The 27,644-nt window shown below is 38.1% G+C and overlaps 1 protein-coding gene across 2 annotated transcripts in view; it reads left to right on the forward strand.

Annotated features, from left to right (window-relative positions):
• The window catches only part of megf11 (multiple EGF-like-domains 11), a 130,118-nt gene that overhangs the window by 97,963 nt on the left and 4,511 nt on the right, over positions 1 to 27,644 (forward strand). The window contains exons 13-25 of one of the 2 annotated variants that reach the window (XM_077193319.1): positions 864 to 1,027; positions 1,162 to 1,264; positions 7,287 to 7,433; positions 11,070 to 11,204; positions 18,599 to 18,727; positions 19,425 to 19,553; positions 20,303 to 20,431; positions 20,674 to 20,802; positions 22,570 to 22,803; positions 23,269 to 23,387; positions 24,082 to 24,136; positions 26,013 to 26,072; positions 26,687 to 26,896. In XM_077193319.1, coding sequence (XP_077049434.1) covers positions 864 to 1,027; positions 1,162 to 1,264; positions 7,287 to 7,433; positions 11,070 to 11,204; positions 18,599 to 18,727; positions 19,425 to 19,553; positions 20,303 to 20,431; positions 20,674 to 20,802; positions 22,570 to 22,803; positions 23,269 to 23,387; positions 24,082 to 24,136; positions 26,013 to 26,072; positions 26,687 to 26,896 — 1,743 coding nt within the window. The remainder of the gene's footprint in view (positions 1 to 863; positions 1,028 to 1,161; positions 1,265 to 7,286; positions 7,434 to 11,069; positions 11,205 to 18,598; positions 18,728 to 19,424; positions 19,554 to 20,302; positions 20,432 to 20,673; positions 20,803 to 22,569; positions 22,804 to 23,268; positions 23,388 to 24,081; positions 24,137 to 26,012; positions 26,073 to 26,686; positions 26,897 to 27,644) is intronic. The other variant, XM_077193320.1, reaches the window with a different exon arrangement.

Here is a 27,644-nt window from a genome sequence, read left to right on the forward strand (position 1 = left end):
CTTTACAATTGATTATTCTAGGACTAATTAATCATTTTTCAATTCCCTCTAAAACAGATGCCAATGTTTAGAGAATTAACCCTGTCTATAAATTGAAATGCGGCATGCCTAGCAAGCCCATTATACTCCAAACACTTTCTGGACATCACACATCAGACACTCCCAAAAAAATTTATATAATATACCCATCCGTTCTCCATATATCTATCTCTGTCATTATGAAAAAAAACTGGTGTTTCAGTATCAAAGGATCCAAAGTCCCACCAGGTCACTTTCAAAGGATGCATAACAACTTAGCACTTACATACACGTATGGCCTTTTTAGGCTGTAAAAGCATAAAAAATGTGGTGTGAATCCACAAGAGCCCTGTGAGCACTCAGCGTTTGGCTGACCGCAGCTAAACGTACCTGCGGGACGGCCCTCATTTGTTGCATAAACATGGACTTGTCCGGAAAGACTTGCACCAAAAGAATATTCGCTCATGTCCCTTCAGTTTAGGAGGAAGCTCATTAGAGACAGTACCTTTAAAATCCTCATCCCATTCATAATGCAGAACCCCAGTGTGCTACACAACTTCTCTGCCTATCTCACTCTGCTCTTATGTTGACCTCAAACCATGCATATATTCTACTCATTGACTGCTTTGCGGTGTGATCCGAGGGAGACAAGAATCCTCTGGCTTCTGACAGGATGTGACCTCACTTCCCCTTCTTCCCGCTCTATTAATTGAATTCTGTTATAAACCAGGGAAGGTTTATTTGAATAGAACTCAAAAAGAGAATGTCTGTTTTAACAAATAAACAAGTGAAGGTCAACCAATGTTTGAGTGGACAAATAAATAAACAAATGTCTCTGCCTATAGGTTGGCAGGGTGTCGACTGCTCAATCCTATGCTCCAGCGGGACTTGGGGTTTGAGCTGTAACCGGACTTGTTTGTGTGCCAATGGTGCGGCTTGTGACCCAATCGGTGGCTCCTGTACCTGTTCTTCAGGCTGGAGAGGGGAACGCTGCCAGCTGTCCTGCCCCGTGAGTATCTTACTGGGACTGGTTCTATTGTCTCTCTGCCAGAGGCTAGCAAGACTGGCCATTTGATTTATAAATATTTGTCATGACAGGGCAATTTAAGCTTAGGAAGAGGGTTTGTGTGTGTGGTTAAACAGGATGGCACATACGGGCTGGAGTGTCACGAGCGTTGTGACTGTAACCACGCTGAAGGATGTGATCCTGTGAGTGGATTCTGTCGCTGTCTGCCAGGATGGACAGGTGAGTGTGAGACCAGTGACATAATCACATTGACATGTTAAAATAGGCTTTTATGACACGACATAAATGCTAGTGTGAATTACTCACCCTTTGTTGAAAAAAGGCTTGATGCAATTTAAACGCACATTGATGGGCACATAGGACACATTAAATGTATCAAAAGTGACAGTAAAGACTTTCAAGTTGTTACAAAAAAAACTGAATTGTTACTGCAGGCATGAGCTGTAATGTTAATGGATATTCGCGCTGGATAATATAACATTGTTTGATCTATCATGGATGTGTCTCTACTGCACACGCCCGACACAGGTAAATGACCTAACACAAAATTTCTGTATGTAATTATGTTGAAAATATAAAATAATAACATATATGCCTATCTGGGATTATTGTCAAAACTTGCTCGGAGGGACGTTCTTGGAAATAATATTTCATAGCAAGCAATATTTAGCCAACGAATTGTTTAAATTAAGCTACTAACAAAAACAATATTATCTAACACGTAACAAATGGGCGTAGAATATGTGGGAGATGCAGGGGATGTGTCCCCCTCACTTTTAATAAAATGTAAACTCTTCCCCATGCTTTTTTGGGGCAAGTGTGTTGTTCATGTTTCGATGGGCCGATGTGAATAAATCTAGACTTAAATTCAAATTGAATTAAAAAATACCACATACCTTAAAAAAAATCCATTGAGAATGAGCACATTTGACATTTGCAGTAGGCTTATATGTTGATCGATGTTTATTTAAATAAATAACCATTTACATGCTGAGGACATTTGCTCATTGTAATAAGATGGCGAGGTGGTTTTACTTATGATGTCATGAGCAATTCTTTATTAATAGCAAAGTTTGAATGGCGTCGTAAACTGTGGTATAATGTATCAGTGTTGATGCGCATCTTCTACGCTGAGCTTAGTTGCACCTGGTCGTAGATTTAGTTGGTGCAACAGGTCTATATATTTATTGGTAGGTTGGACGTAGCTAAGCCCAGCGTAGAGCTTACACCCAACATTTTTACATCCAGCTAGTTCATGGATGCAACCGGCCCCTAATGGTTAGAGAGTCAGACTAACCCGAAGGTTGGGGGTTTGATTCTCAATTCCGGCAGAAAATGGCTGAGGTGCCCTTGAGCAAGGCACCCAACCCCCAATCGCTCCCCGGGCTGCCCACTGCTCCGTGTGTGTGTCCACGGTTTGCAGTGTGTGTGTGTTCACTACTCCTAATGTTGGATGGGATGGGTTCTTGGATGGGTTCAATCCAGAGGACAAATGCCAAGTATCTGTTACCATACTTGGCCTTCACATGTCACTTATTACTTATTTGACCAAAACATGGGTTGAAACAACCTAGCATTTTTTAGAATGTAGTGTAAATACTTTAGTTTATAGCTACACTTTGAGGTTTGGGTTTTGTTCTATGTAGATTAATTTGAAGGTAAATGTGACCCCTCTCTTCATGTAAATTAGATTTCATGGTGATTTTCAACATGATCAAGTACTAAATATCAGTAGCCTATTTTATATATCATGGCTGTTCTTATAGGAAATACTTAATGTGGCTACCCAGAAATTACTTTACTTTCTGTATAGAGTTGCAGTTGTTACGCTCCACAAACACAGTCGGTGTGAAAGCACAATGAGAGCCTGCTGTTACAGTTACGCTACAGCACTCTCTTCACAAGCTGTGTGAAACAGACAAGTCATACTGCTGCTACTCATTATAAAAGTCATCTGGCAAAAATTTGAAGATATTGAGATTTCTCAAGATTTCACAGTATGTCCTCATGAGGCAAATATAATATATATATTTTCCACCCATAAACATCTGCTGTAGTTTATTGTTATAATCAGGGGTTTATTGTTATAATCACCAACATTTTTGGGGACAGGGACACGTTTATTTACTGGAGTAGGAGTACTGATCTCTGGTAAGATAGCAATCTGATTATAAGTGTGTTCATTAATTAGTAGTTGTTAATAGGGGCGCAACGGATCGCAGTTGAACCGTGATCCATACGGACCAAGCCCCACGTTCGGCACGTATGTGATTCGCGGTTTGAACTGCTAGGTTTAACCATCATAGAGTGAACGTTTTTTCTTGCTAATTTACACATTCAAACGATTTTAAATGCGAAAGAGGCGAAAATCGGGACTTGCAAGCTGTTATCTGTGCGCACAGCCGCACGCAGATAGAGAGAGGCGCATTTCAGACAGCGCTGGAACACCGAATTGATTCCTCTTTCGCGTTTACTTGTGTTAAACGGACACACACACACACACACACCCTGCAGGCAGATTAATATGAAATCTCTCAAAGCATGAAGTATTTATAATAACTGTTGCTGAACATGTTACCTAATTAGATTGCACTGACCTAGAATGAAGCTGTCGTTCTGTGGCTTGCTTTTACGGCTTTCACACTGCGCTTACACCTTCTGTTGCAGTGGTCTCAGCACTGTGTGTCCAATATCACAGAAGGGCTGTGTTGACAAGTTCTTCAGCATTACAGTAGCATGTGCACATGTTATACAACAAGAGAAATGAACGGTTGAATTGGTAGATGTGGCTTTGCCTGCAGGCCTTCCAAAACTCTCTCCATTCAGGTCTCCAAATTCTGGCCATGTGGACTGGGAAATGATGTGGTTTTCATTATCTGCTAGAAAGAGCCAGCTACGCAGAAATCTCATGCTCTGTATCCTGCCCAGGTCTCCGCCATCTGCCAGGCCTAATGGAGTCACCAGGGTGCAAATAGGCCTCCGAGACATCAAGCATCTGAACACAGAGACTATGCAGAGCAGTGATTTATGGAAGCTATTGAGAGAGACAGAGCTAGACACACAGGTCTAAGACTTTAAGAGAGAGAGCTACACATGAGATGGAGAGTAAGCAAGAAATTGCAACAGACCATATGATAAGGAATCTCACACGGAGTCATAAATGGGTTTTTGAGGCTGTTCATTTAAAAAGGTCCTATCATCAAATTGTACTTGATTTTTGAAATAAGAGTTTGTACTGTAAAGTCCTTAACTGTATCTCTCAAAACTTCCTCCCTAGTCTCAAACAACCATTTATTGAAATTGCAGAGCAATAATATTTTTTTATTTTTAAATATAAGAATGAAAATATAATGAAATGTAAATTAAATGCATTTTAATCTAAATTTTGTTTGTGTGTGTGTTAGTTTTTTACTATTATTATTATTATTTCGAAATATTAAAAAATAATATTTGATTGGCTAAATATTTCTCTTGTTTAGAGTAAAACTTGCAAGCTATAGAAATGTTTATAGTCTTTTGATTTGGTTATTTTCATTAAATCGTCAAATAGAATGATCCATTAAAATGATTGTTACGAACCATTAATCACAAACTGGAAAGGTCATGGAAATTGGCCAAAAAATTATAATCACAAAATCCATTTGCATAGAAGTCTCAAAGTTACAGCAGCAAAAAAAATTTCTAAGGACTAGAAAGAGATTAACAATGGTTGTAAAAAAGAAGAAAAAACACATAATATTATATATAAATTAAATACATTCATCACAAAAAAAGTTTTTTATTATAAAGCAGTAAGGTGAGGAAGTAAAGAGAATGGTTTGAAGAACAGTAGCTGGAAGATACAAAGGAAACGAATGGCTACAGAACAGAGAAGTAAAACATATAAAGATACGCCTAAGGACAGACAAGCTGAGAGCTGTGTTTTATCAAAAGAGAGAAAGAGAGGGATGTGAGACTGGAATTAAATGGTCACTTTCAATAAAACTGTGCGTGTGTCTAATGGTAGGAGGAAGAGAAAGAGACAAAATAACCAGGAGAGAGATAGACTGAGAAAGCAAAGAACGTGGATGTGGAATATTAGCAGCTCCAGGGGCTCTAGACTGAAGGATCGTATAGCACAGACTGTCCTGCAGAAACCCTTGCATTACGTGTGCAGGCATGTGCGCCACTTAACATGTAAAGTGCGGTGGAAAGTGATGGTGTATGATGGTACTTGCTCTTCGCTCATTAATTTGGCTGCTGGTCCCCCTGGCACTTCTCTGCTAGAAAAGTCTTATATGCAGACAGTCACTTCTCCTCTTTCTTCTCCCTCGCTCTCCTCAAAAGCCCCTCTTTTTGTCACTATTAGGCTTTCAGGGCACTCTTCTATTCTCATTCATTGCTGACAATAAAGAAAGTGCAGACCTTTTTTCCACCCAGCCCAGCAGAAGCTCAAACAGGCTCACCCCTGCTTTGATGTGCGGTGGCTGGGCTTGTCTTAATCGCACATCCCTGTTGCCCCCCATCCGGACACCTCTCTGTTCTGCCACAGAGGTGAACCACTTATGATGCCTGTCCCTGAAGTTTAGACCTGGTCTAATTCAAAGACTTAATTTTAATGGGCCGTGTCACACGCTCTGAAAAGTCTCTGTCAAAGAAAATTGCAAATGAGGTTCCTGAGCTGCAGCTTGAAAGGATGTGTGTGAGAATATGTGTGTGCACATAATTTCTCCCTTCTATGCCATCTTGTTTATGGAGTGTGAAATGTATAGATGCTAATTTATTTAATTTGTATTATTAAAGCAGTAAGCCACTCGAGGCTAAGCATTACACTGATTTTATTAAGGGTAAATGGCGTACTTGGGCATACCCGTGGTCAAATCATTGTAGTGCATTGCCACGAGTGCTGTTTGCTTTTATAATGGCAGCGGCGACACCAGTGTTTAATAAATATATCTATTTATAGTTAGGAATATTAATAGTCACAAAATAAACAATAGTTCTGCCAATTGCCCCTTTAAGCTCTGCTCCATGTGGTTACTGTTGCTAACTCAGAAAGTGGTAGAAATTAATGAGATGTTATGAACTGATATTAATTTTGACATCAATTGTACCGTGATTAAAACTGCAAATCAGTCTTTATCGACACTACAACGACCTGAATAAATATACAAATTCAATGCATATTCATAAAGAGATTCATATATATATATATATATATATATATATAAAATTGTATAATAATATATGGTTTATTCTTAATACTAATATTAGTAAATGTAACTGAATATATTTATGATATAAATATATATTATATATTTATAATATAAAAATATATATATTTGCATTAACATCTACTTATGTTATTAATATAAATATTGTTCTGTCTGTATACACACCGGTGTTCATATTACTGAAATATTTGTTTATTCTGTGTATATACAGAATAAACAGTTATATTATCTGTGATATGAATCTATTTATTGAAGATCAATGTGCTCTATTATATACTTTGACATATACAGTATATTTATATTTTATACATTTCTATTGTTTATTATTATTATTATTATTATTATTATACAGTTTCATAGTATGTATTACATTTTTTTCTACTATGGCAACTCTGTGGTAAGCTTGTTTGTGAGAGTGTGTGTCCATGTGCCTTGTTATTTTCTTGTTTGTGTTGTAACCCCAATATGACCATATAATGTCCTTACATTACAACACTTTGAAACAATATAGTAGGTCTCTTCTTTATATATTTTTGCGGGTGTACTTGACTCGTGTCCCTAGTGGAACTCTATACACAAACCAGCTTAAAGAGAATGGGAGAGGAGGCTCAACCACTCGAGGGACTTGGCCCTGTTAATGAACACTGTACACTGGCAGGGAGGCCCAGTCTGATCAAAAATACATACAGAGCACAGCACAGAGCGGGCCAATGCTGCGGCCAAGAGATGCCTGAACCTACACACACCCCAAGCTTTTGAAACCAGGACTTTGCTGTCAGAGAAGACTGCTTGGTGCTCCGTTGCTGTCCCAATAGAATATGTTATACTAGCTTACTATAAAAGCAGTGGCCTTAAGGTTCAGACATTCCCCCCTCATACAGGACTCTTTTTCAAGCAAGCATCTGATTTATTTTGTTTTTGTTTATTTCACTTGTCTGCATCCATCCCCACTTCTGTTTACTGCTGCGATAGAAAATAGGGAAGCACATGGAGAACAAGAATTGATACTTCCCTCATTCTTTTAACAGGCATCCACTGTGACAGCATCTGTCCTCAAGGCTTCTGGGGGCCTAACTGCTCCATGACCTGCTCGTGCCAGAACGGAGGCTCCTGCTCTCCTGAAGACGGAACATGCGTGTGCGCTCCTGGCTACCGAGGGACTTCCTGCAAGAGAAGTAAGCTTCTACTCAACTTCCTTTCTCCTTCCTGTCACCTTCTCAAAGCTTGTCGCACAAGTGTTTGATTCGAACACACTTCAAACAAGATGATAAACAACTGGTGGGAATGAGATGGGGACCCTCTGGGAGTGGAGCGGGGACGGTTGAAGAGGGAAGCACTTAGGGAAGAGTCATGAACAAATCTTTAATCACACATATCTTAATCACTTCAGCCCTGGATCGCTGTAGAGATGCAGTGTCCATGTGGGGCTCTCATCAGCCTCTCCATGAGGAGGATGTTTACTCGGCCTCTCAGGGGTCTTCTTCTTAAGACACTGTCTCGCTCTTCTTGTCTCTCTTTACCACACTGTGCCCTCAACAGATAAGGCTACTGATTGCTGGTCATTTTCAAAGGTCGAAAACAAAATACTACAACAATTAGTCTGTATGGCAGGAGGCAGGTGAATTTCACAAAGGCCACTATCTATCTATCCATCCATCCATCCATCCATTCAATCTGTTTGTTTTTTATGAAAAATATTTTAAATAAAATGAATAAACACATCTAAAAAGTTTCCTTACCGGTCCCACTTTACATTAAGTGGCTTTGAGTACTATGTACTTAAATTGAATTTAATAATTTGATAGACTGGTCGTATTGTGTACATACATGTTTTTACATTGTACTTATATTTTGAAAACACCTGCATGTAATTACAGCTGTAATTAATGTATGTAATTACATTAGTAGTTACACTGTTTACCTTCCCTTATACCTTAACCCACCCTTAAACCTACCCATACCACCACACCTGTCCCTAACCTTACCTGTATCACACCTCAATGGCAGTGTTTTACAAAAGTGTTTTACAATACAACATGAACACAATAAGTACATTGGACTTATTTTTTTATGTAAGTACATAGTACTTAAAGCCACATAATATAAGGTGGGACCCATTTAAGGAAGTACAACATGTACTAACATGATGTATAAATACTTTAAGATGGACTAATACAACTTAAATTATATATTATTTCACAAGTCCGTCTGCCCCAGCCTGGGGCTCCAAACTCAACCCTCCTGTAATGGTACTATCTTGAGGAAGAATTCTAGAAATAGAGGAGGAGATGGGGAGGTGGAGGGATGCTGGAAGAATTGTTGCTGCATGGGATGGCGCAATGACTGCTGCTCACATCCTCTCCTAATGATGATTGACAGGACTGAATGATAAGGCTCCTCCCGAACCTATGTTTGGAACTTTATTTATATTATAGTAATGAGAATGGTATTTTTTGCATTACAGTGAGGAGAGGTGTCACAATGCTTCTTTAATCTTTCTTTAAAGGGTAAAATGAAACAAGTGTAATCTATTACTCATCCTCATGTCATTTCAAACCCGTAAGACTTTCAAGCGGTTTTAGTCTACATTTTTTGAAGAGACTCTACCACTTTATATGATGAAAGATTGAATTTAGGCTTTTATTCACATTTAAACATTGATCAGTGAACATAAACAGAAGCTCAACCGAACCTGCTTGATGCGCGAGAACAAACCTCATCGGTTCTTACGGAAGCTGAAACGTGCTGCGTAACACGAGAATGAACCTCATTGGTTCTCACACGTCTTGCTTGAGCTTCCGTTTACCATAACGGATGTGTTTATATGTGAATAAAAGAAATAAAAGAAAATCTGTTAATCATATAAAGCGGTAAGATCTCTTCAGAAATTTTGAACCAAACCACTTAATTCATATGGATTAGTTTTACAATCTCTTTATGAACTTTTTAGCAACAAAGTGGTACTGTAGTGGTACTGTAGACTGTCAATGGAGGGACAGAAATTCGAAGATGAACGTAACTCATACAGGGTGAGTTAATGATGACAGATTTTTTTTTGGGGGGGGGAGTAAACTAATGCTTTAAGCAATATAATAATAATAAAAGTGTGTGTGTGTGTGTGTGTGTGTGTGTGTGTGTGTGTGTGTGTGTGTGTGTGTGTGTGTGTGTGTGTGTGTGTGTGTGTGTGTGTGTGTGTGTGTGTGTGTGTGTGTGTGTGTGTGTGTGTGTGTGTGTGTGTGCCTATTCAAAGATTACAGAGTAAAGGGAAAGGGAATGTGATTAATCTTCACCTCACTGTTCGTTGTTGTTCAATTATCTTAATTACGAAAGCCCACCACCCATGGTGGAAAGGTCAGCACACACTACTCCTGCATTACACAAAGCTTCAGCAATTAAAGCAAATCAAGACTCTAATGAAGAAAAATGACCCACAGGAACTCCCGTCTCGGACAGAGCTGAGTGACAGAGACAGACTGAGCCCTCATGCTCTGTGAGACGATGAGCCGGACCGTGAGGCAGACAAAACCCCCTCATTAGTTCTGCTTATATTAGTTGTACAGGTGATAGTGTCTCCTTGATTGGGGGTTAAACAATAGTACCTGTAGGAATCTTTCAAATTTTAGTTGGCCATCGATAATAATACTATTGTAATGGTTAAATGAAGTGCTCAATTATATACACTATATATACACTACCTTTCAAAAGTTTGGGGTCGGTATGTTTTTAATGCTTTAAGAAGTCTCTTATTCTCACCCAGCCTGCATTTATTTGATCAAAAATACAGTACAACAGTAATACTGTGAAATTTTATTAAAATAACTGTTTTCTATTTTAATACATCTCAAATGTATTACTGTTATGTCAATCATTACTCCAGTCTTCAGTGTCACATGATCCTTCAGAAATCATTCTAATATGCTGATTTGCGGCTCAAGTGACATTTATTATTATTATTATCAATGTTTAATACAACCGTGCTGCTTAATATTTGTATGAAAACCATTATATGTTTCTCAAAATTATTTGTGAAACAATGAGCTTGCTGCTCACAACATTAAAATGGCTGTTTAGCATTCACTATAGCAATATATTAGCAGAGCGCTTCAGAGTTCCTATGAAACCCTCCACCTTCCCTAGCTACACCTGTATATTTATATACAGTAGTCAACATTTGAAGTGGACCAAAAAAGTTCATCGAAGTTGTCCTAAGACAAGAACGGGTATTGTTCATTACTGTATAACTTTGATGAAACGTTTTGATCCAATTCAAATGTTGACTACTATAAATGCTATTGGTTCAGCAGCAGTATATCTTACATACTCACAGCAGTGCAGCAGCAATAATCTACAACAATATCAATAATCAACAGCACCAGCGTAGCAGATAAAGCAGATGTATTCCTCCAAGACCAAATACATTAACATTGTCATATCCATTACCATGCTAAAAATCTCAAGAGAGTTGTAATGATAGAAATAATAATAGTCATACTGAACTGATTCCAAACTTTTACGGCAAAATAATATTTTTTAATTCCGAGCAAACTGTGAAATTTTTTACTGGGTAACTAGACAAAAATGTTGACAATTCTAATGGTTATACGAATGTGCTTTGTTCAATGCATTGTACCATTTTTTTTTTGCCCGTTTGTCCTTCTATATGATAATGCGAATTTGTATTCATATTTTCCATTTGTGTCTAATCCCTATTTTGTCTTTCTTTGCCTTCCCACTAAATCGTTCCTTCCATATGTCTGTCATCCTTTCTGTGTTGTTTCTCTCCTTCGCTTCCTGTCCTTTGCCTGTGACAGTTTGCCCTCCTGGTTTCTATGGGCACCGCTGCAGCCAGTCATGCCCTCAGTGTGTGCACAGCACAGGGCCATGCCACCACATCACGGGTCACTGTGAGTGCCTGTCCGGCTTCTTCGGCTCACTTTGCAACCAAGGCAAGTAGCTCTCATTGCTTTCCCTTAGTTTCTCTCTCTATTTTCCTCTCTTCCTCACCCATGGACCCCCTCAGATCCTTGGAGGCTAGTTCTGCTTGCAGAGAGGTACGAGAGAAGTATTGTCACTTCTCTGTATGAATACCTTTACTATATTTACAGTATTGTTCAAATGGAAACACTATAACTAAATCAATACAACAAGGCATCCATTTCTCATCATAATGTGCTAGAAATCCGCAGTTTCTGCAAAACTGTTGACACATTATTGTTGCTTCAACACGATTTACAGTTCTGGTGGATTTTTTTGCACAACTCTCAGGGGCCAATGTGGGTGTGTTTCCGTCCAGTTGACGGAACTGTCACTTACAATAATTATCACGTCTTGAAAAAGTTTTTGTGTATTAAACAGTGTTCTTGCAAATTCTGCTGTTTTAAACTTGTCATCAAGTTAACATTATCTAGTTGGCTAACATGGATTAACATACGGTTTTGTTTAGATTGCGAGAATAACTTGTAGTCTTGAAAGCATCAGTAAATAGTCAAATTACAGCAATTTGTTTTGCAGCAAATAAAAGAAAATCTTTAATGGTATATTTAAAAATACATTGCTTAAAATAAAATCATTTATTATCATTAGTGAGAATTCTCAGCTTAGATTTGTGATTTTTTTGTTTTGTTTTTTACATTTTGAAAAAGCTTAATTGAAAACGATATAAGCAGGTAACACTTCTTAGGGCAATTTACACTAATGACATCAAAACAAAGGTCTTTCCTTTTAGTTGCTACTTCCCCTGCTGATGAACCACAGTGAACCAGAATCAATTATGTTGATAAAATTTTACGGCAGAATTGTCTACCTTTAAGGAAGTTGTCCTTAGTTTAAGTAGACTGCCAAAAATGTATTGTTTACATGTATTTTGATTGGTATGTAAAGATATTTGTCCGTGTGTGCGTGCATGCGTGTGTGTGTGTGTGTCGCCATTGGCAACGTGCCCATCCGCAGAACGCCACGCTGACTCTGCGCCTCCGCCGTACTGAAAATAATTGGCATTATCACTGACACTCTGACAAATAACCTTCAGAGGAAATCTGAATATTGCTGAGCTCATTCTTCTGAGCGAGACACAAACACTGAAGAGTCAGGTCAATATCACCGGTTTCTGTTTTTCTTGAGCTGTGGAAAACAAGAGACGGTATAGAAACAATAATTTGTTAATGTCCACTAATATACTTCATGCTTCAAGATTTACGTCTTGGAAGTCTAATGGCAGTTACGCTGCTTTGGCATAAACCTAAAAAGTTTGAAATCCACCATCTTTGGCTAATGGCAAAACATCTACTGTAATATATTGATATATCTGCAATATATATGTTGCTTGTAAAACAAATTTATTTCCTCAGAAAGCATGTCACCTTTTGAATGGCTGTCAATGGAAAAAGATGCATGAAAATGTCATAGTTACAACATTTTTACCTGGGTCTGATCAGCCAAATCCTAAGCCCTTGATTCACTTTTCCAAGGGATCATTTCTCTACTGAAGTTTTCACTTTTTACAAAGTTAAATTAAGCTTCTCGCTGTCCTCGTACACTAAAATAACACTGTAAATATTGACTCCATGTTGACTGTTATATAGACATAGTTACGGGTTTGTGAGTTAAGTTTCAGGTCAATGAGGCAGATTTCCAACTCAAACTAATAAACCACACCACAGCACCCAACTGAGACATCCAGATGAAATATAGATAGACCATCTCATAATAATTAACCAGTCTTTTCATGAATTAAGAAAGGGCTGCATGAATATATAGAATTCACTTTCATTGCTTTCAGAGCTGTCTCGTGAATAAATATTTAATATGTTAAAGCAGAAGAAGGATAAGGTTCGAGAAAAGACTTGTTTTAATTTGTCCAGATCATAATTACTGGAAGAAAGGCAAGCCTCGGGGGGGATCGTGGCTAGCCCACATACCTACTTTTTTGTAGTTTGGTCTATATCGGCATCCTCGTATGTCTTGAGCCCACGTTCACACGTCTCAAAGCGAACTAATGAACTTCGGCTAGTCACAGTTGGAATAAAACAGAGCCTGTGACATGAGGGGGCCACTAGCTAATAAGAGCAAGCTTTGAGTTAGTTGAAAGAGTTTCCACAAAATGAGAAGAGTGTGGAAATATAATTATTAAAAGCCAGTGGCTCAAAGATTTAGCTTCAGCTTTACCTCAATGGACAATTTATCTGATTGGAACATCTGATTCCATTGTCAATTCAAGTCACCTTTATTTGTATAGTGCTTTTTACAATGCAGATTGTTTCAAAGCAGCTTTACAGAGATAACAGGAAAATAACGTTCCAATCATTTTTTTAAATATATAAAATTAAATTTCCCCAACTAAGAAAGCCAAAAGCCAAAGGCGACAAAGGCGAAAAAGGCAATAGTGGCAAGGAACTAAAACTCCATCAGGTGACAGAATGGAGAAAAAAACCTTGGGAGAAACCAGGATCAGTCGGGGGGGCCGTTCGCCTCAGGCCAACGAACAAACAGTGTATGATTATGATTCAGGCAGCATTACAGGTCAGAAGTCAGATTGGATCGGAACATTATATTATGCAGTTCATCTTGTTGAAGATCGGAGTCATCACGTGCATATGGGGACGAGTTTTTTTTTTTTGATCAGTGCCGATGGCTGTCGTGTTGATGAGGCCTTCACAGCCTAATAATCATTTAAATGATTTGAATAATAGAAATGTATAGTGTTCTATGTGTATGCCAGGTTGAAGAGATGTGTTTTTAATCTAGATTTAAACTGACAGAGTGTATCTGCTTCCCGGACAATGTTAGGAAGACTGTGCCAAAGTTTAGGTGCTAAATAGGAAAAGGATCTACCGCCAGCAGTCGATTTTTATATTCTAGGTATTATCAACTGGCCGGAATTTTGAGATCACAATAGACGTGAATAATGCGTTATATGCGTTAAGAGCTTGCTCAAGTACTGGGGAGCTAAACCATTTAGTGCTTTGTAAGTAATCTGCAATATTTTAAAATGTATACAATGTTTAATAGGGAGCCAATACAGTGACAGAACCAGGCTAATATGGTCAAACTTCCTGGTTCTGGTAAGAACTCTAGCTGCTGCGTTTTGGACCAGCTGTAGTTTGTTTATGCAGCGTGCAGGGCAACCAACCCATAATAGCATTACAATAATCTAGCCTTGATAATTAATAACTAATTACTAATTGTTCTGCATTTGTCACTGAGAGCATATGATGTAATTTAGATATATTTTTAAGATGGAAAAATGCGGTTTTACAGATACTAGACAAGTGACTTTCAAATGAAAGATTGGTATCAAAGAGCACACCCAGATTCCTAACCGACTGCGAAGACTTGACAGAGCAGCCATCAAGAGTTAGACAATATTCTAGGTTATTACGTGAGGAAGTTTTTTTTTCCAATTATTAGAATCTCTGTTTTTTCAGAATTAAGTTGTAGGAAATTATTAGTCATCCAGTTTTTTTATATCAGCTATGCATTCCGTTAATTTTGAGAATTGGTAAGTTTCGTCAGGGCGTGAAGAAATATAGAGCTGAGTATCATCAACATAACAGTGAAAACTGACGCCCTGATTCCTAATGATATCTCCTAAGAGTAGCATATATAGAGTGAACAGCAACGGTCCTAGTACTGAGCCTTGTGTTACGCCATACTGAACTTTTGATCGATAAGACATCTCTTCATTTACTGCTACAAACTGATAACGGTCAAATAAGTATGATTTAAACCATGCTAATCCAATTCCACTAATGTCAACATAATTTTCAAGTCTATTTAAAAGAATGTTGTGGTCAATGGTATCAAATGCAGCACTAAGATCGAGTAACACTAATAGAGAGATACAACCACGATCGGATGATAGAGCAAATCATTTGTGACTCTGATGAGACCTGTCTCAGTGCTATGGTACGGTCTAAATCCTGACTGAAAATCCTCGCAGATACCATTTCTTTCTAAAAGGAACATATTTGTGAGGATATTGCCTTTTCTACTATCTTTGACAGAAAAGGTTGATTCGAGATAAACCTGTAATTGACTAATTCTGTTGGATCAAGTTGCGTTTTTTTTTAACAAGCGGTTTAATCATAGCCAGCTTAATAGTTTTTGGTACGTATCCTAATGACAAAGATGAATTAATGATATTAAGATGAGGATCTATGACCTCTGGAAGCATCTCTTTCAATGGCTTAGTCGGTATAGGGTCTAACATACATGTTGTCGATTTAGATGATTTAACGAGTTTAGAAAATTCTTCCTCCCCTATAGCAATGAATGAATCAACATTTTCCTCAGGGAGACTACAATGCAATGCCTGATGCGATACTGTAGTAGACGGTTGCATAGTTATAATTTTCTCCCTGATATTATCAATCTTGTAAGTAAAGAAGTTCATAAAGTCAATACTGCTGTGCTGCTTGGAAACGTCTGGGGTTGAAACTTTATTTTTCGTTAATTTAGCCACTGCTTCAAGTAAATACCTATGGTTTTGTTTATTTTCTTCTAATAGGGTTGAAAAATAAGCAGATCTAGCAGCTTTTAATGCCTCTCTGTACGCAATCGTGCTCTCTTTCCATGAAATGCGAAAAAACTCTAGTTTTGTTTTCTTCCAGTTGCGCTCCATTTTTCTGGCTACTCTCTTAAGGGCCTGAGTGTGCTCGTTGTACCACGCCGTTGGACTATTTTCTTTAATCTTCTTTAAGCGCAAAGGAGCAACTGTGTCTAAAGTGTTGGAAAAGAGAGTCAAAAGTTTCTGTCGCAATAGAGTTCTTCTAAGCTATCTTCCCAGATCTGAGGAGATAAAACTGGTCAGGAATATTATTAATAAAGATCTTTAGTAGCAGAAGTGATAGGTGTAACATATTTGTAACACGGAGTCGGCTTTGCAGCCTTGGCTAAATTAAGTATACACAAGGCTAAATTAAGTATACACAAGACTAGATAATGATCTGAGATGTCATCGCACTGCTGTAGAATTTCAATGGCATCAACATTGATTCCATGCAATAATTTTAGATCTAGAGCAGAGGTCTTCAATCCTGCTCCTGGAGGGTCACTGTCCTGCAGAGTTTAGTTCCAACCTGCTTCAGGACACCTGCCTTTGTATATTCGAGCTGATTCAGCTGTGTTTGATTAGGGTTGGAACTAAACTCTGCAGGACAGTTGCCCTCCAGGAGCAGGATTGAAGACCTCTGATCTAGAGTATGATTATGACAATGAGTAGGTCCTGACACGTGTTATTTAACCTCAATAGAGTTCAGAATGTCTTTAAATGCCAATCCCAATGCACCTTTTTTGTTATCTACATGTATATTAAAATCACCAACAATTAGGACTTTATCTGCAGCCAGTACTAACTCAGAAAATCAACAAATTCTTTGATAAAGTCTGTATGGTACCCTGGTGGCCTGTATACAGTAGCCTGCACAAATCTCAAACGTAATTCAAACTTTACTCTAGATAGTGTTACATTAAGCACCAACACTTCAAAAGAAGTATATTTAAAACTAGACTTCTCAGTAATTCTGGAGATATTACTATAAATGACAGAATTACCTCCCCTTTGCCTTTCAGACGAGGCTCATGTTTATAACCGTAATCTTGCAGGGTGGACTCATTTAAAGTAATGTAATTTAGTAATTTAAAGTCGTCTGGTTTTAGACAGGTTTCTCTCAAACACAGCACATCTAGGTTATAATCAGTAATCATATAATTTACAGTAAGTGCTTTTGAAGTAAGGGATCGAATATTCAGCAACCCAAGGTTTATCATTTGTTCATCCGTATTATGTCTGCTTTTTATTTGTTCAACATCAATTAAAGTTTTATCCTTAAATGGGTTTAGGAGTTTTTTGTATGTCCTAATTCGGGGAACAGACACAGTCTCTATATGATGATATCTAGGTGAAAGAGTCTCTATGTGATGGGATTTATCTGACCTCAGTGATGTGAGACAGCTAGCAGACAGTCGGTTTAGCCAGTCTGTCTGCTTCCTGACCTGAGCCCCAATTCATGTTTGAGTTCTAAGACCATGTGCCATTATGTGGCTGTATTTTAGCCCTCATGAGAAGCTGCAAAGGAGGAAATAGGAGGTATCTCATTGTATGTACCTTGCTCTGAACTCACCGAAACAAGAAGGGAGAGGGGTACAAAACATGATGGGCTTTAAACTCAACTGAAATATATAATGTAGGCAAGTGTCAGAGTGTGGTGAAATATTCGTTTTATTAAAAATGTACACAAGCTCTATTTTTAATTTTGTAGTACATCAGTCGACCCTATTCTTGACGGCACCGAGTGAAGCTGGCAGACGGATAATTGGACAGTGTGACAGAAGCACATGTTTGAAGGGTGATCGAGCTTTGAAGTGCACGCAGACACACGACTTACAATCACTACTTCACGTGTCACTCTGGTTTATCATCAGTAACTACTCATGCAGCACTATTATAGCATGACATCTGTGATCTATGAAAAGTTTTAAATGGGGAATTGCAATATCTTACAATAAAGTTTAAAGTTCAGAAAACTATAGTACTACAGTACACTAAACAATTAACCTAAATTCTTCTAAATTACTTTTATTCAAGTCAAAAATATTGCATACCATCACTGGATCAACTGTTCAAAAGTTTGTGGTCTGTAAGATTTTGTTTTTAAATGAATTAATACTTTACTATTCCGCAAGGATGCATTAAATTGATCAAGTGACACTAGAGACATTTATAATGTTACAAAAGATTTCTAATTCAAATTGATGCTGTTATTTTTCTATTTCTATATAAGAAATGTATGTTTTTCATGTTTACACATACGTATTATTCTAAATGTTGAAAACTGTTCTGCTGAATAAGAAATATTTCTTGAGCTCCAAATCAGTTCATTAGAATTATTTCTGAAGGATCATGTGAATGAAGATCTTTGTCATCTTGTGAATAAAATAATTTGTAATAATATTTCCCAATATTACTGTTTTTAATGTATTTTTAATCAAATACTTGCAGCCTTGGTGAACGAGCATTTTATCTTTTTCGAAACAAACATGGTGCTGCATTAGAGTTTAAGAAATAATCATTATTATTTTACATAATTTCAATCATTTTGCTTAGTGCCGCTGCTGACACACTTCTTCTCCTTCACATCACTGAGAAAGCAAAAGCTATTTTGGAAGGATCTGTAATTTAAATGTAAATATTTGACTCGAAAACACATTACTGTGGACAAAGTTCAGTGTAAGGAATAAAAACATTGTTAGAATCCTACAGATATTCTGTGATTACCTGAAAGAATGACTTGCAGGTTTAAGTGTTGTGCTTTATGTCTTTATGTGGTTTGTGTCCCATCAGTCTGTCCCAGTGGCAAATTCGGGAAAGCCTGTGCTGAGATCTGTCTGTGCACTAACAATGGAACCTGCAACCCCATTGACGGCTCCTGCCAGTGCTTCCCAGGTTGGACTGGAGATGACTGTTCACAGAGTATGAACCAATTTGTCTTTCTCTCTGTTTTTGTCTTCAGTTTCACCCTCTTTGTTTCTCCCACTCTTTGTGTTTAGTCCTACTACTCTGTCCCATTCACTTTCATTCATTTCTCTTTCATGGGCGTCTCATGTCATAGTGCCATGTAAATCATAACCACGTCCATTTTTCTTTGCCAAATACCCCACAAGCACCGCTGATGGAGACCAACAGTTTCCTCAATAAATTACTTGATAGCACACTCTCAGTAATTCACACAGCACAAGAGAGCGGCAATATGAAATAGAGACGAGAGCAACAATGTCCCGGAGAATTTATGGCTTTTTCGCTCTTCTCCCTCCCCTCTCGAGCTGTTAATCTAACGCTGTTTGCTGTAAGTGAAGGGCTGAAGAATGGCTGTGGGAAAAGTTAGTGGTTTCATTTATTAATACCAGACAGTGATATTTTCAGCTTTATATTGGCTAAAAGGTTTAACTTTATACTGTGGCTACGGCCCTCATTTGAATGTGATTTCCTCTTTATTTTGGTTGTACCACATTTTTATTTGCAAAACATGCAAATTTTACATCAAATGCATCATTTTGTATAAATGTTATGTCAATTAGGGGCCTGTAAATTTGCGTTTACACACATGTTTTATATTTAAACACAATACACATGTGTTAGTCTTCTTCTGACGGTGTCTCTGGCTCCGCAGTTTGTCCCATAGGCCAGTGGGGCCCTGACTGCTTGAACTCATGTAACTGTCACAACGGAGCCCAATGTAGTGCCTACGACGGAGAGTGCAGGTGCAGCCTGGGCTGGACCGGCCTCTATTGCACGCAGCGTGAGTCTCCCTCACACACAAATACACTCACATTCACAGTTATTACATGTACAATTAAACAAACCTCTATTATACACATACACAAACACCCTCTCCCACAAACGTAATGAACATAAAGTGACACAGTGACATCTGTTGGCAGTATTTCAGAAGTGCACCAGAGAGTTGTGAAATCTCATGATGTTATGATGCCACAGAGTGGTCCTTAATAATAAATGCACATTTTTTCATGTCAGTCATTTAACTCATTTAAATGACCTTGCTCAAGGCTGAAATCAAAAACCATCAGCATCACGCCTGCTAAAAACAAAATCCATCTTTCATTCATTATGTCAATCATTTCTTGATCCCTTCTCTGCTGCCACTCTGTTTGAAACTTTATTTTTATGACGGCAGTGATATAAACTCTTGAGGAGTGATGAAATCAGTTTGTGTTTTGCTGCAATGTTTGCTCCAGTAGGTTTGTTATCGTTAGAAGCCAGACTGTCTTTGCATGCTTGTGTATTTATGTACTGTACTTGTGTTTGTCTACGAATTACTATTAGTGTCCGAGGCTGTTGTGAAAGGGGAAACACTGCTGTGGTAATACAGCTAAATTAAGTACACATTACAATAAATTCTGTTAATTTGCCGAATTCGAATGTTGCAGCTTCTCTTACACTCTGGGTTTCCTGTTTGCCGGCCCCATCAGCATACACCAACTGTGTTTTTAGGTTAATGTGATGTAGCAGGATATCTCTTTCCTTCAGGCTGTCCCTCAGGGTTTTATGGGCGAGACTGTGCAGAGGTGTGCCGCTGTCAAAATGGAGCTGACTGCGATCACATCACTGGCCAGTGTGCCTGTCGGACTGGCTTTATTGGGACCAACTGTGAACAGAGTGAGTGTTGTAGCCTCTTTATGAATTGTGTATTCTTGTGTTAGGGGGTTATGAGAATGTCAGTTCAAAAGAGACCTTTAACTGTCATGATGATGTTGATGATGGTTGTAATTGATGACCACCTGTGTGTGTGCGTGTGTTCCCCATCCACCTTCTCAGGCAGTCCATCACATTTATCCGAGAGCTTGTTTTACACAGTTTAGTGTTTTCTGTGTTCTGTGTTCGTCTTTGTTTTTGTACAGAGTGTCCTCCCGGGACATTTGGCTATGGCTGTCAGCAGCTGTGTGAATGTATGAACAACGCCACCTGTGACTATGTGACCGGAACGTGCTACTGCAGCCCGGGATACAAAGGAATCCGCTGTGACCAGGGTAACACTCTCTTTTTTGATGGAAACTTCCAAAATGTTATACTAAACGAAGGAACCGGATACATTCTTTTGATTTGGGCCTCGAAGTAAACACACAACAAGTCCTTGGCAACCACCCCACCTAGAACACACTAGCAACCACATAGCAACACATTAACAACTAATTAGTCTGCAAAGAACACCCTAGCAACACACTAACATACACTTAGACTCTTAGCAACCGCACAGAACATATTGGGAACTGCAAATAAAAACAGTGTTTGGGAAAGTTTCTTTTAAAAGTAATGCATTACAATATTGTGTTACTTTTACGTTACTTTTTCTCACCTGGGCTGGGCTTGATGTTTGTTTTTTTATTAACAAAAAATAAAAAAGTTATATTTTTGGCAAATGTAAAGGCCCTTCCACACCTAAAGTGAAATGTAAAAGCATCGGGCTGAAGGAAATGCAAATTCACGCCTGTACAGTAGAGGGAACAGCCCAAACAACGATAATTATTGTATTTGTACCATAATTTTGTCCTCTGTATGATCAATAATCAAGTCACCTTTATTTATAATGAAATGAAATAATGAAAAAAATCCACAATGTACTATAATTTCAGAATTTTGTGACACTAAATTATGGTCGTTGTATTCAATCCATCTCATCTCACGTTATGTCTTCTCTGCCAATCATCGTGGAGAATGATTCTCTCTCACGAGCACAAGTTAACATTCGTTTTGTATATTGTATACAAAGTTGTATATCATAAACATGTCATCTCTGTATGTTTTGCAAGAAAAAAGAAAAAAGTTAATGTTCCTGCCGTGGTGCTTAGGTCAGTGGTTTCCAGGCTGAGGTCGATAGTTTAGCAATAAAGTAATTTGCAGGTCGTGTCAAAAAGTTGTTGGTCTAAGTATATAGCGTTATTCTGTACGTTTGACTCGTATACGATAATTTTCTTCCAAATATGATTATTTTGAGCTTTTGGTACGATACTTGGACATTTCCAATCTGGCAACACTGCATTCAGCTATGCTGCCATTTCCAATCTGGCAACACTGCATTCAGCTATGCTGCCATTCTGAATCACAAAACACAAATGTGGTTTATTTAAAGTCATTTTGCTTATTAGTATGGTTGAATTGGATCATCAAAGTTAAGCAGCAAAGACATTGGTTAATTAAGTGAGATTAAATACATAAAGTATATTTGTGTTAAGCAGCAAAGACATTGGTTAATTAAGTGGGATTAAATACATAAAGTATATTTGTGTTATTTAACATTTAATTATTTCAGGTTTGTGTAATATTCACTGTTTTTATTCATTTATGAGTCTGCTTTTGTGTAAGTGAGATGAGTATATGCATGCTAATACATTTACTATGGAATTACCATCATTTTTACACAGCGCACACAACGCCTCTGTATTTACTCCTGATTTCTCTCAATATAGGGACAGGAGAGCTGTCAGTCAATACTGGGAAAGCAAAGTGTTACTTACTTGAAAAATAACTCCCATTACTTGTAATGCGTTAGTCCCAACGCTGCACACCAAAAACCACTCAAACCCGTGGCAACCACAAGTTTTTGTTATATTTTGATATTCAGTACTATCAAGACAATGTGAGTGGTGCACCGTTCACTCTTTGTGGTGTCTGCTATCCTATCGTACAAGAAACGAGATTAGCATGCATAAAAGAGTTCTATTATACCTGTACTTTTGGGAATGAAGTACTCTGATCTGCTCTATTTGATTTCAACATAATCATATTCTGTGTCCCAGCGGCTCTAGTGATGGAGGAGCTGAACCCCTACACTAAGATCAGTCCCGCTCTGGGTTCAGAGCGCCAGTCCGCGGGTGCTGTCATGGGCATCATCTTCCTGCTCCTGATCATCATGGCTATGCTCAGCTTGTTTGTTTGGTTCAGGCAGAGACAGAGAGACAAAGGCCAGGACATGCCTAGCGTCTCATACACACCAGCCCTGCGTGTCACCAACACTGACTACTCCCTCTCTGGTGAGAAACTCCTTTGAGACTAATCATCAAATATTGAATAAGCTGCAATGAACAACTTAAGATGCTCCATGAATGTTTTTACAAATATGACTTATATTTATGTACATATGTAGTGGCATTTTTGTCTGCTCAGTAATTGACAGTAAAAGCAGCAGTTTCAGCATTGCATTATAGTTAACCTGGTGCTACCACACTTTTCATACTGTATGCTGATAACCTTGCTGAAGTATATGTTAATCATGTGAAAATACGGCATCATCATTTTTTATGCAAGCTGCATAGATGCTAGTTTTATTGATTTGGCTATAAATGGCTCCACCAATTCTGTTAAGTATCATGAATTACTGTCCATTAAACTGCCCTTGTCTACTTTGTTATTGCAGTAACAGGATGGTCATTGTTTGTATACTTGTACAGTGTGATATGTAGGAGTTTTGAACACTACTGTCTTACTCTCTACCCTAGAAACATCTCAGAGCAGCAGCAGTGGCCAGTGCTTCTCCAATCCCAGCTATCACACTGTGGCGCAGTGCAACATCTCGTCCTCCATCACAAACAACCTGGACGGCACTCTCACTCTTAAGGTGAGTACATTATGGTCACGACTCCATGTAGGTTTGGTAGATTAACTATTTTCAAAAACTGCATTTTTTTCAAGCATCATATTATGGCAATAGTAGCTGCTCTTGTGCCTAAAATATTTTATAAAGAAATGTATGCTACAACATGACTCAGAAAAAAGGGCAAGCTCTGCATATTCACTTGGTATCTGTAGACTTATTTGTTGAAGGGATTCATTTGCATCAAGACGAAATAATGATCTGAAGTTGGATATAAAGTTGTGCATTTTCAGCTAAAATGTCGGGCTTTGACAAGCTGTGTGACATATGCTACCATTTGAATGTTTGGGGTCAGTAAGATATTATTTATTCAACAAGGATGCATTTAATTGATCGAAAGTGACAGCAATCCCATTTATTACCAACCCCAATCTTTCAGAACGTTGTGTAGATTAGACAGGGTTAATAAAAGGGAAGTCAGTCCAAATTATGTGTTAAAGTTCTTGTAATAATAAAATGGACTTGGTTTTAAAATGTGTTGTTTTTCCTAAGACAGTAATTTTTTAGGTTATGTAATCATGCCATTGAGAAACATTTTATAGCTTATTTGTTCTTAATGAAACCAAAAGAGGTCAAAAATCATTGCATTGCAGAAGTCTATCAGGAGGAGAATGGTCTTTCAGAGTGTCTGATGTTTTTTGTCTCTTTTTCCCTTTAGAAAGGAGACAGGAACAGTTCAGAATGGAGAGCGTACTGCAATCTCAATGACCTGGGTCAGTGTACTCACTTAATTTCTTCTCACCCCCTATTCAATCCATCTGTTCCTGTCAGACTAAAGTACTCACGCAATTTGAAATGGATCCGATATATCATTATTTACTCCGCTCAGCCTATTTTCCAAAACAAATAAGACATTTGTTCTCCATTGGGGCACTAGAGAATTAAACTACTTACTCATTCCTGGGGGTTGAATGAACACCATACGGTGCTTCTGGCACTGGAGCAAGACCTCCGCCTGCTGTGTTTTTAATAAGCCCTTACTTTAGGTGGCAAATGCATGTGGTGGAAGGTCAGGCTTTGCCTATATTATCCAAGGTCACTCAGACTAGGGGGGAGAGAGTTCATTACCTCTGACATCTCATCCCAAGCCACTTCACCCCATTATGTCTACCTGCAGGTCTACTGATAAGGCTTCGGCACAACACACAAGGCCTCAGAGACTCTGGTATGAGGATGGGTATTTCCATCATATTCTTTTGCAAGCCCATAGAGGAAGTGAAATAGGGCCAGTGACACCAAGTTTAAACTTGTTATTTGAAATTTCCCTGATTTCTGATCACAGTGCTGAAGAGATTTAACAGTCTGTTTAATAAATGGGAAGTTATTTCAAAGCCTGAGCCAAAAGTTACATTATGATGAAGATTACAAAGACATTGTCTTCTTGATGAATCGTTCACTGTAAGACAAGGAATCTGTGTTAAAGTAAATGAGGACAGCTTTGCTTTCAAATCAAGTGAAAGTACAAATGGTCCTTTTCTTTAAACAGACTAAACTTCATTACATTTGTATAGAGGAAACAGTGAGCACACACTGTTACTCTACTGCTGTCATTTCACTATGTCCAAATGAATATTGCAGGGTGGGTTCGGTGCACTGTTTGAGAATTTTAATTTATCGATCTTGACGTCACCTTTAAGGCATGTCTCTGGGTAGTCAGCTGAGAAACGTGATGAGTTGTGATGTGATTTGGTTAAAGGTTAACTCATAATACTCATAAGAGTGACTAGGTTGGGTATTGTTTAAACGCTTGCTTTTGCTTTTATATGTAGGTTGATGGAAAGACAGTCCTTCCTGTTCCTTCTGTTAATTACGTTTTTTTTTTTTTTGGGCCAATTGCAATAACAATCTTTATCATAAAGTCAAATAATTTAACAATACAATAATACTAGATCTTCCCCTGGGTGCTTATAGCATATGGTTGAGTCTCATGTTGGTTGGAAAAAACTTCAGGAAATATTCGATCGTCCTAGAAAATGTACTAATGTATTTAATTATTTATATGTATAAACATTGTTTTATTTGAATAGGTATGTAGCGTTAATTAAAAAAAATGATATATATATATATATATATTATTCAGCAGGAATGCATTCATTTGAATGAAAGACTTACAAAAAAATTCAACTTTTAAACTTTTATTCATCATAGATGTCACGGTTTCCATAAAAATAAAAAAGGATTAAAGAAGAAAAATATAAGAAGAAATGTTTCATGAGCACCAAATCAGCATATTGGAATGATTTCTTAAGGATCATGTGACACTGAAGACTGGAGTAATGATGCTGAAAATTCAGCTTTGTCATCACAGGAATAAATTGTAATTTAAAATATATTAAAAAGGAAAACGGTTATAATAAATGGATTTTTTTTAAGTAAATGCAGGCTTTATGAGCATACAAGGGTGTGTGTGTGTGTGTGTGTGTGTGTGTGTGTGTGTATATGTATGTATATATATATATATATATATATATATATATATATATATATATATATATATATATATAGCCTATAGCTTCACCATTCACCACCGACTATTTATACTGTTTTTAAATCATGAATTACTGAGAATGTGTTCATGTGCCTCATTAGGTGTATCAAGAGGAGACACACTTACACTGAGGGACAGCAAAACCACCCGAATAGCCAAAGGTAATGACTATGTTGGACATTTGCTGATGTAATATGTGGACACTATACACAAGATGTCCTTTTCCATTTTTGAGGGGTCCCTTAACAAGGACAACTGCATTCACTTCGTTTTTAAACATACATTCAGTACTATAGTGATCACACTGGATGTGCATGTGCCTCATTTGCAAATGCATTACGTTTTAAATGGTGTAAGAGATTTATAAATAATCTGTTGTGCCATCATTTCCTTTATTCCACAAAGCACAACTTAATCACTTCCTCTATATTTCTGGATGATGTACATAAGTAATACAGCCACGTCTATTTTTTACTCTCTCTACACAAACTCTTCTTCAGCTACATTAGATGTTAACTGCTGTAACAAGATTTTCCAGTGCAGTCTAACAGGATTTCACTGGAATAATTCCCTCTGGGATGCTGTTTCTAAACTGTACATCATGGAAAGTGCTTATTTTGCATCTGTGCCGAGAGATTGTCTTGAACGCAACTTAATTTTCCTATAGCTCTTTGTATATGTAATAACATTTATTCAATTTTTCTCTCCCAGAGGATGATGTGGTGATTACATTGCAATAAAATATCTTTTAATATATTTTCTGTCATGTGTGTAGATTACATAAAGGCCTCCATGTGTAGCTCCAGCTCGTGCTCCCTAAATAGTGAGAACCCGTACGCCACCATCCGAGACCCGCCCAGCCTGGCCTGCAAGCACGCTGAAAGCAGCTATGTGGAGATGAAGTCTCCTGCACACAGAGACCTGACCTTCTGCTCCAGCACTAGCACAACCCTCACCACTGCCAGCAGAAACGTCTATGACGTGGGTGAGTCTGATCAAAGCAAATGACTACTTACTTCTTATATGAGCCCTGCTGTTTTATCATTTTTCCCTCTTTAAGCACGAGAGCTGCTAATACAGTGTTAGTACGATACGAGAGCTGCTAATATAGTGTTAGTACGATACGAGAGCTGCTAATACAGTGTTAGTACGATACGGGAGCTGCTAATATAGTGTTAGTACGATACGAGAGCTGCTAATACAGTGTTAGTACGATACGAGAGCTGCTAATACAGTGTTAGTACGATACGAGAACTGCTAATACAGTGTTAGTACGATACGAGAGCTGCTAATAGAGTGTTAGTACGATACGAGAGCTGCTAATAGAATGTTAGTACGATACGAGAGCTGCTAATACAGTGTCAGTACGATACGAGAGCTGCTAATAGAGTGTTAGTACGATACGAGAGCTGCTAATAGAGTGTTAGTACGATACGAGAGCTGCTAATAGAGTGTTAGTACGATACGAGAGCTGCACAGTGTTAGTACGATACGAGAGCTGCTAATACAGTGTTAGTATGATACGAGAGCTGCTAATAGAGCTTTAGTACGATACGAGAGCTGCTAATAGTGTTAGTACGATACGAGAGCTGCTAATAGAGTGTGTTAGTACGATACGAGAGCTGCTAATAGAGTGTTAGTACGATAAGAGAGCTGCTAATAGAGTGTTAGTACGATACGAGAGCTGCTAATACAGTGTTAGTACGATACGAGAGCTGCTAATACAGTGTTAG

This window comes from Siphateles boraxobius, unplaced genomic scaffold (assembly GCF_051911475.1).
Source record: "Siphateles boraxobius isolate OS27281-9 unplaced genomic scaffold, OSU_SipBor_1 31, whole genome shotgun sequence".
Taxonomy (NCBI): Eukaryota; Metazoa; Chordata; class Actinopteri; order Cypriniformes; family Leuciscidae; genus Siphateles; species Siphateles boraxobius.